Below are 9,819 nucleotides of genomic sequence, written 5' to 3' on the forward strand. Positions count from 1 at the left end.
GTGGAGCACAGCAGTCGATGGCGCAGCTGTGACTGGCCTTGATTGACTTCCCCTGTCTCACCTCTAATATGTGTCTTGCGCTGCATCCGCAGGGGGGATACATGCGTCCCAAAAAGAAGGAGGCCTACTGCACAGCGCCCCCGAAGTGATGGTGTTCTGGTGTCCTCCTCTCCGCCCACTTCCCCTCTCGTAAGATAGAGAGGAGGGATAGGGGTTGAACAGCACTGAAGCAGCGGCCATCGCCCAAAGGTGGCGCCGTTAGCAGCGGCGTTGGAAGAGGAGAAAGGAGAGAAGGGGGCGCGCCGCTGTGCGCTTGATAGAGGCCCGCGCCCCCTTCTCTTTCCACAGGCCATCCTCGGTCTCTCTCCCTGTGCCCTCTGCCACGCGACCAATCTTTCTGTCAAGTAGCGCGCCACCGGCCGTGATCGCCGGCACCCCCACACGCGTGGCGTGCACAAGCTCTCCCTTCTCTCTGTCTTATCTTCTCCGAGCGATTGCCGTGTCGTGCTGGGCGCGTGTGCGCACATCCCTCTCTCTCTGCGTGCGTCATCCGTGTGAGACGTGCATCAGCGAGGACGCCATCGCATCACCACCGGCACAGACAAACGCAGGAGCGCGCACGCACTGTGGTGTCGCCCTTTCGTTTCGAGGCCCTCTGCCGCCGCCTCTCTACCACTGCTCTCGACTCCCCCCACCCCCACCCCCTTTGCAGGATCACTATAATGTCGAGCGCCACCGCGGATGGCGTCACTTCTGCAACTGCTGAAGAGGCGAAGCTAGCCGAGCAGCCTACATCGTCAGTGCCGCCCCTCGAGCCCATCATTCCCCACTGCACCCCTTACAAGTACTACCGCGTACCAGACGGGCTCAAGCGGCTGCGCAGGAAGCAGAAAGTGGGCATCATATTCGGCTACGTTGGCGAGCGCTACTGCGGACTGCAGTGGAACCACCTTCCTGAGTACCCTACAATCGAGGAGGCCCTCATGAAGGCGCTCTTCGAGACGGACATGATTAGCGAAGTGAACTTTTCCAACCTCAAGGTGCAACAACTGCTGAACTTTGAGCGGGCCAGCCGCACGGACAAGGGCGTGCATGCGCTTCGGAACGTCGTCTCCGTGACAGTCATGCTCCCGTACGACCCCGCCTACACCAAGAAGTGTCTGGCCGCCCTACGAGAGCGAAGCGAAGGCGCCGCCGCCGGCGAGGCGCATAGCACAGTCGGCGATGTCGAAGATGACGCAAGCGACGCGGATGCCGCCGTCTTCAGCTGCGAGGAAGCTAAGCGGCTGCTAAATGAAGCCCTTCCCCGCGACCTCCACGTTTACGCGGTGGTGCCGGTGACCCGCAGCTTTAACGCCTACCTGAACTGTGGTGGGCGCCGCTACGAGTACTACCTGCCCACCTTTTCGCTCATGACGCGGACCGAGTACTCCACGGCTTACTTTCCACCATCCCTGGCGCCCTCCCAACCGACGTTGAGGGAGGTCGGCTTCGTGCCAGGCAAGCATAGCAAGCATGGCGCCCCGCGCCCCACCCCGGCGACGGACGAGGAAGAAGAGGCGCGGCGCCGGCGATACGCGAACAGCGCGCGTAAGAGCAAGGGGCATTTCCCGAAGCGTAAGAAAGCCAAAGCGGCTGCGTGCGCTGTGGAAGCGGCAACGTTGAGGGCTGCGCCGCCGGACTTGGCGCCGCCGCACACCAGCTCCCCATTTTCGTCCTCGGCGGTCCCTGCCGGCCCGATGAACACAAGCGCACAAGAGGATGGCGAGGTGGCGGAGGAGGAGGAAGAGACGGAGAATCAAGACAGCGACATGGACGTGCAGGCCGCGCTGGAGAGAGCCGCGGCGGACGGCCCGTGCGAGGAACATTACGCAACGCACTTCCACGATGGCCTCTTCGAGTCGATGATTCTCTTTCGCACCATTCCAGCTGACGCGATGCGCCACGTCGCCAACTACCGCCTTGCCGCGGAGCAGCTTGAGCGCATTCGCCGCCTTTTCCACGAGTACGAGGGAACGCACTGCTACCACAACTTCACCCCGGGAGGTCGAAGCTACGATGCCTCGTGCCACCGCTTCATCCGCAGCATCACCGTGAGCGACCCTTTCGTTCTCTCGCCAGAGGAGGCGCTGCTGCAGCAAAGCATTGATAGCTGGTCTCTTGGTCGCTTCTACTCTCCGGACGAGCGGGTGGCCGCGACGTATGAGGAGTGGGTAACGGAGGGCGAGACGGCGGGGATGCAGGACGCCCTCGCGTCCGCATCGGAGGAGAAAACACGGCAGATTCCAAAGAATGTAGACGCAGCCCTGCGGGAGCGCATGCGCAAGCACATCCGGGACGTCTACGCTGGTGGCATTGAAGTGGTGCGAATCGAACTGGACGGGCAGAGCTTTATGCTGAACCAGATTCGTAAGATGATCGGCGCAGTGATCTGCATTGCAGCCGCCGGTCTCCCCGATGGCCACATCCGGGAGGTCCTCCTGCGCAAGGACGTGCGGCGAGGCATCCCGATGGTGCCGGCCAATGGTCTATTTCTTTCGCACCTCGACTTCTCCGGCTACAATCGGCGACTGGAGCGCATTCAAAGCAACGGCAAGAACGGCTCTGGCAAAGGCGCCCTCGACGTGGAGGCTGGCGCGGATGCTGACGAGGTAGAGGCGCAGCGTCGTCGCATCGTTTCCGTGGTGCTGCGCAACGAGATGGCGGAGGACATCATGGGCAAGTGGATGCGCTCTCTCCGACATGTACTGCGGCTGGCGTGGAAGCATACGCTCGACTGAGCACGGCCGGCTGTAAAGAAGCGCGGTAGCAGCGGGAGAGGGGGAGATAGCAGCCAGCGCTGTGGTGTGCGGTAGAAGTCGCGGAAAGGGCCACCCGTATCTTTGCCGTGAAAAAGCTGGCATTTTCTCGGTGTGCGTTGACGCGTTTGTTCGTCGTGGTGGTACGAGGTGCCTCTAGAGGGCAGCAAAGGTGAGGACGGAAGCCTCTGCTTCAGCAACGCGCGCGCGCGGCGGCTCTCCTCTTTGCGTGCCTCTCCGTCCTGTCAACGAGTAGGGCGTAAGCCGGCTGATACGAAGTGCTTGGTTGTCGAAGCCCACTTGCGCGGATGTGCCCGCTTGTGCACCTCGGTGACTTGCATGAGCAACACGACATTGGTATGAAGAAAGGGCTGTGTAATCGTTGGCTCCGACACAAAGAGGCACGGCGCGCATGCCTCACATTCGGAGTGGTCTCTTGCGCGCTCGCCGAAGAGGGCCTTACGCTAAAGGACGGGTGTGTGACTGCGTACCACCTCGCGCATGTTACGCATAGTAATTGGTGCAGCTTCACCAAGAAAGGAGAGGTGGAGGAATTCTGCGCCCTTCGCATCAGCAGGAGCTCAGTCGCCCTTCACGACGCGCTGTTGCCGGGCGTCGCGCCCTTCTCTTCTCCCCTTGCGGCACCCTTCGCCCTGCCTCTTTCCGTCTGACTCATCGTGTCTTTGACGCCGTGCCGCACTCTGCGAAGTTCCCCCTTCCGCAATTGTATTCCCTCTGGCGCTCTTCCTATCGCCCTCGCCACCATCATCTCCCTTTCTCTCCCCCCACCCCCACCCCTATCCTCACACACACACGCACGCACACGTAAAGCTGCTTAGCTGATATGACTAACAGGAGCGCTGCTACACCCCGCACACATACACATACACCGCCCTTTGCTCCATCCACGTAGCGCACCCTGCCGGCACGCACAAACTGTCTCAGCCACGCTCGTTAGTATTTTTCGCCTCCTCTCGTTGCTTATTTTTCGCCTCCTCTCTCCTTCTCTCTCTTTCCTCTCCTCGTTTCCCTCCCTGACTCCCACCCCCTTCCCCCCTCAAGTCCCTCGACCCCGTCTACTCTGCTGTGAGGACGCTGCGGCCGTCATCGCTTTCGTCCTCCTCGGCAGTTCTTGTTTGCCTTTGTGTTTGCTTATTTTTCGCCTCCTCTCGCCGTCTCCCATTTCTGCACAACGCCCGCGTTTGTGTCTCCCCGCCTGGCGCAGGCTTTCCACGTTACACCTCGCTGCATTTTTCGTGTGTGCTGGCGCGCACGCGCAATATCACGCGCCGAAGGGTGAATACGCACTTACTCGCTCAAAGCGAACCACAACGACACCGAGAGGGGAGAGGAGAGGGCGGAAACAGTCACCAGCGGCTGGGCCCAAGAACAAGCAAATAACCTTCCCCTCCCCCCACTTACACACGCAAGAGTTGCGGCCCCCTCCCCTCTCCCCTTTAGCACACACGCACTCACTCGAACACACACACAGAGAGAGAAAGAAGCACTTATCTGTTCCGCCTTCGCGCTGTGTGCACGCCTCCGACTCACTGCCCAGAACGTGTTTTCTTCCTGCCTTTGTGATTATATCCCCCCCTCCCCCTCTGTCTCACTTCACCGGGCGGTGCGTCTCTACGCAAGGCACAAGCGAATTCTCTCTCGTTGGCCTGCCGCCGCTTTTCTTGTCTCACAACACCCTGAGGCGCCGCGGTGAGCGCCTTCCTTCACCCGTTCTGTCAAAGTGTGTTGTACTTTAAGCGGCTCTCTGGCTCTTCCCCAGCCTCGGCCCTTGCGCACATCCGCCGCCATGTTTAAATTCGTTTCTTCCGTGGGCGACGCCGCATACAAGGCGGCGACGAAGACCGGCCTCGCCTCCGGATCTGAGCAGCCCCCTTACCCCTGCGCCCTCCCTCTTCAAGTGATCGAAGACAGAGACGACACAGACGCCATGGAACGCGTGCTCAACGACACGTACGCAGCTGTTCAGGACCTCCTGAGCGATGACCTTCCGCTGCTTCACGGCAGCATTTCAAACGCAAAAGCCCGCAAAGGTTTCAAGCTGGTCGACTTCACGGATCGCGAGGGCGACATCCGCCTTTACAGTCGCCCACATGTGGGCACGTACAACTTTGCTCGTGCCACATTCACGCTCGACAATGTGTCGCCACCAAAGATATTGACCTTCATGCATGCGCAAAATCTGCAGGATCGCAACCGCTACTCGAACAATCTTTGCCAGTACGATCTCATCGCCCGCAACCCCAAGCTGCCGGCGCAGTTCATCGGCAATGACAACGAACACCTGGAGGAGCTCTGCCGCTTAGGGATTCGTGACTGGTATGTGGAGTACAACCGGTATCGCGCCCCACCTCCGGTGGCGGCACGCGATTTCATCTACCTGGTAGAGAAGCGCTATGTCCCGGAGCAGCGGTGCTACTTCATCTATGGCACAAGTGTCGACTTCCGAGATACGGCTGGCATCACCATAGAGAAGGACAAGTGCGTCCGTGGCGCCGTCATGTTCGGCTGGCGCCTTCAACAGATCGGCAGCAAGACGCACTGCACATATGTGTCATGCATGAGCCCGAATGGCTGGGCACCAACTTTCATTGTAAGCTGGATGAAGACCGAGATTGCGAAAGAGCTTCAGAACGCGAGACGCCTGCTTTACAAGGATGCGCTCCCAGCCCGTGTCGTGAGCTCGTCCTCTGAAGCCGCCAAGGGTCACCCGGATACGTGCGGCGTGCCCGCCGAGTCTTGTCGGCACGGCGTACGAACTCGAAAGCGTTCGCTGTCAAAGCCTTCTGTGAAGCACCACCGCTGCGCGATGGAGCGTGAAGAGCGACGCCTCTTGACGGATGAGAAGCCGATTGTCTTCGAGTAGACACAATGGCGTGCGTGTCAACACTCATGGGGGCAGAAGAAAGGCGGACGGCGGCATCCCTCATTGGGCAACGAACAGAAGCGTGCGAAAGGGGCGAGCCGACGCCGTGCTGGCGACATGGACGAAAAAAACATGATGGGAGTATCACCGCGCGCACGGCACCCCACAGGAAAAGCAAGGGCGGCACGTCTGATAATGATATCCCCGTGTGTCTCTCACGCGTGCACGTCCTTGCGGTACGGAGCAGAGCTGCGCCTGCGGCCGCGCGACTTCTGCTTGCCCTTGTTATTTGCATAGCTTTCTCGCCCGCCCACTCCCCAGTCCTAACATTCCTCTCCACCACCACCTTCAACTTCTCACGGGCCCACAGGATGTCATCGTTGTAGTTGTGCGCTTGGCTTCCGCAGCCGTCCTTTCCTTGGTGAACCGATGACGCAACGTGCCCCCAGCGCAGATGAAAAAGGTGCCCGCACTGTCGCTGTACGCTGGCGCTACCTGCATAAAAAAAACATCACCGTTGCGTTGCCACCACCACCCTGTCTGTTCGGGTGTTTTTTTTGTCTTCTTTGCGCTCATCGCGGCCTCTGATGACACGCTCCGCGCCGTCACCACTTTTTTTCACCCCCCTTTCCTCTCCGCCTTGGTTGTCTACACTTTCGAGGTCTCTCGCTCTATTCGCTCTCCGCTTCCTTGAAGTACATGCGGCACCCGCTTGCTGACGCCCTCTCCGGGACGGGCTGATGCACGCCACTGCTTCTTAAAGACGAGCGCTGCCTCTCTTGTGTGATGCGCTCTCTCTCTTGCAGATTTTGTTTCTCCGTCGAGCCCCCGTGCAATTATTTTACGTGACCCGCTCACACTCGTGACTGCGTCCGTTGATTTGTGTGCTTGTCAGTGACTTCATGAGCTCCTGAAACTTGCCTCTCGGCCTTCATGCACCAATAACTGCCTCTGGGCACATGTGCGCATGCATAAGCATTTATTCTCACACGCAGATACGTCAGGCTGCGCGAGAAAATACAAACAGATGATGCTGCGTGCCTCGCATCTAGAATGCTGTTAGCACACTCCCTCGCTCTCTCTTCCTCCTCCGTGTCTTCGCCCTACGCCAGCGCGTGGGTTCAGCGGCCCCGACGGGACTCTGTGGAAAAGATGCGCTGAGGCCCATCATGTCACACTCCGCGGGGCCTCACTCCGCCCCATTCCCTTCCTCACGCCGTAGGAGCCATGCCAGACAGGGAACACTCGGCATGCGGCTGTTGTCTTCGTGGTAGAGAGGGGGCCCTGCCTCCGTGCAGCTCCGATGGGCTCGTCCCGGGGCAGCATCTGTATGCGGGCTTCTCGTGTGTGTGTGTGTGGCCGAGCCTCGTGCGGCCCGACGTTGGCGAGACTGGACGAGCATTACAGCGGCCGCCGATCAGGCCCCGTAGGCGTCGAAGACCGGGGCAAGAGGCGGGTCTCCTACGCGCGCGGTGATCGTGATTCCGGGTGACGCCATCGCTGTGCAGTTGAGGGCGAGGGCAGAGGTGCCCAAGTAGCTCATGCGTTGCGTCGAGGATGCCGCCTTCCGCGCCCGTTGCCGAGAGAAGGAGCGGGCGCTGGCCCGGCAAGGGGTGTAGCGAGCCTGAGAGAGTCCATGTGCGGTGCTGCCTCCGCGGAGTCCTCGTCTCGGACTGACACGCACAGAATACAATCTGCGCGGGTGCTCCTCCAAAGCGCCTCCTACGCACACAGCCAGCGCCGGGTCACTCTGCAGGTGGCGTCAGGGGTTGCACTGATGGACGCACAGCGACTTGGAGCGCGAGCGGTCCCCCTGGTGTGGCCCGTCGGCGCGGTACGCACCTGGGGAGGATGAGGACTTTCAGCGCAGCCCAGCGAACGCGGGCCCTGAGAGCTCCTTTCGATCGAGGGGGGAAGGGGTGCCGCTTTTGGTGCCGTCTGGCCCCAGGGCAGCGTGCGCCGTGACCCGCTAGACGCCCACGTCACCTAAATCCTCGGTATCAGCTCGCGCAGCGCCCGGGCTCGCACATGCTGCTGCTCCCCGTCGTCATGTTCTCGGTGATCTACGGCGTCACGTTTAACAGCCGGGACATAACGCCACCTGTGAGACACCCCCGATTGTCGCGCGGGCTGGCCGTAGCCAGCGCGCTAGCATAGGAACGCGTGTCCGTAGAGGTACAGGATGAAACGGGTGCGCCAAGACGGAAGAGAGGGGGGCAGCCGGGAGGCTAGGGCATTCCTTCACTACCCCCCACCCCCACCCCCCTCGACACACACACACACAGCCAGCACCCGAATACACCACCGCACCTCTTGAGGTGCGTGGGGCGATTCCCACGGAATGTATGGAGCGCGGCAAGGTGGCGCCGCCTCTGCACGCGGTGCCAGCTGTTTGCTGGCACGAACGACCGTCCGGCGGACACCGCAGGACATGACCCCGGGTGCGATTGGGGCGTTGGTGTCACCCGCCCAGGTCCCCATCATGACTCAAGACGGGTCGGTGAGCCAGCCCACACACGAGCCACCTGCTCCTCCCCACATGGGAGGCCGCCAGGCGCCTAGTCGAGATGGTCCTGTACTTCGGGGCGGAGGCCAGGACGAGGCCCCTCCGCCCAGGTGTCTTCTACGCCGTGCGCGGCGGCGGAGCTGCGAGCCCGGCACCGTGGCCGCAGGGTGCCGTTAGGTGAGATATACAAAACGAGCCGCTGCCCGCGCGCCATGCCCCGTCCTGAATCACGGACACTTTGGCGCGGCGCACTCGCGCAGCGCACAGCGTAAGGAGAGGAGCGAGTCTGTGCCTGCTGGTGGTCCTGCTAGACTCTGGTCGGCTGCTGAACGCGATACAGCCGCCCAGCAGGCCCTTGTCTCCCTGTTGTGCTGCCCAGCGGCCACCCACGGTACACCACGCTGAGGGGGAAGCCGGGGGGGGCAGGTCATGCGGGGCCTGGCTTGGTGGCGTGCCACCTTTGTAGCACGCAAGGGGCGGGCTGCAATCTTGTCGGACTGGGCACTACCAGCGCCGCTGCTTGTCAGTTGTGTAGAGGCCGTGAGCGTTCCTGTCGCTTGTGTGGCAATGCGACCGGTGCGAAGGTGCAGGGTGGCCGAGCTGTGTGGACTGCTGTGCGGGCGCCCGTGTGAGGCTGCAGGCATGGCCGAGTGCTGCAGCTTCTACGTCGCCCTGTGATGGGCCCTGCCTTTCCCTGTGATGGGAGGGAACCCCGAGTAAGGCAGGGAGGCGATTCATCTTGTGGCCGCGAGAGGTGGGCAAGCGGCTTGCCACGAAGAGGTGCACGGCCGGCGCCGAACTGGGCGGCCCGCGGCGGCAGCGCGCTCTGGGAAGCGCATGTGGGGGTGATGCAACTGAAAGCGCCGCCCTCTTTTCTCGCGCCACTGGCAGGGGATGGCGGCTCAGCGGAGCGTCGTGCCGGCGGGCTGTGGTTTGAACGGTGAGGCAATGCAAACGATCGCCGGCAACTGCGCCGGCCACCCCTCTCCCACGCCGCGCGACTTGCCGCGAATGCGGAGACTGACGTGTGAATGGGCGACATGCGGCTTGCAGGCACGTGTCGAGCAGCGCAGCCGGCGGTAGTGGCAGCTGGCTGGCTCCGCGTCAGTCCCAGCCAGGTCGGAGCCGAGGGCGCTCCTCCTCCCCCCGCCCGCACCTCCTCGCTCAGTCTTGTGGGGCTGCCGGGGCCGCGTGCGACGGCAGGGCGAAGCCAGTCGGCATTGGGGAGGAAAAGACCGCCACGTAACGGCGCACGGAATCAGCGTGATACCGGACGACGGGGCCACCTCGGGCGTCCCTTGCGACGACTGTGTGACCGTCAGCGCAAGTCGCAATGATGCCGGCTCACCGGTTTCAGGGGCGTGTCAATGGGGCGCGGGGACTACTCTCGATGCAGTGGTGCTGCTTGCTGCGTGGCTCATCGCTGGCCGCGCTGTGGTCGAGTACGCAGGGCGGGCGGAGCGAATCGCTCCAGTGCGCCGCAGCGAGTGCAGAACGGGTGTATCACGCCGATGACGGCGGCCGACACGGCACGGGGCAGATGGAGCGCCGCGTGCGTGAGGCGGGGCGGCAGAGCGCGGGCACGCGGTGGTATGACCCGACGCCATCGCTGGTGTGAGGCAGCGGAACGC

General features: G+C 62.1%; 2 protein-coding genes across 2 annotated transcripts; both read left to right on the forward strand.

Moving 5' to 3' along the window:
* Positions 1-722: 722 nt before the first annotated feature.
* On the forward strand, positions 723-2,780 carry LSCM1_02088 (uncharacterized protein; the record flags this gene model as incomplete). The annotated part of the gene is made up of 1 exon (XM_067319680.1): positions 723-2,780. The coding sequence occupies one exon, from the start codon at positions 723-725 to the stop codon at positions 2,778-2,780; it is 2,058 nt and encodes a 685-aa protein (XP_067175055.1).
* Positions 2,781-4,605: 1,825 nt separating this feature from the next.
* LSCM1_02089 (uncharacterized protein) lies at positions 4,606-5,682 on the forward strand (the record flags this gene model as incomplete). The annotated part of the gene is made up of 1 exon (XM_067319681.1): positions 4,606-5,682. The coding sequence occupies one exon, from the start codon at positions 4,606-4,608 to the stop codon at positions 5,680-5,682; it is 1,077 nt and encodes a 358-aa protein (XP_067175056.1).
* Positions 5,683-9,819: the final 4,137 nt, after the last annotated feature.

Source organism: Leishmania martiniquensis, chromosome 34 (genome assembly GCF_017916325.1).
Source record: "Leishmania martiniquensis isolate LSCM1 chromosome 34, whole genome shotgun sequence".
NCBI lineage: Eukaryota > Euglenozoa > Kinetoplastea > Trypanosomatida > Trypanosomatidae > Leishmania > Leishmania martiniquensis.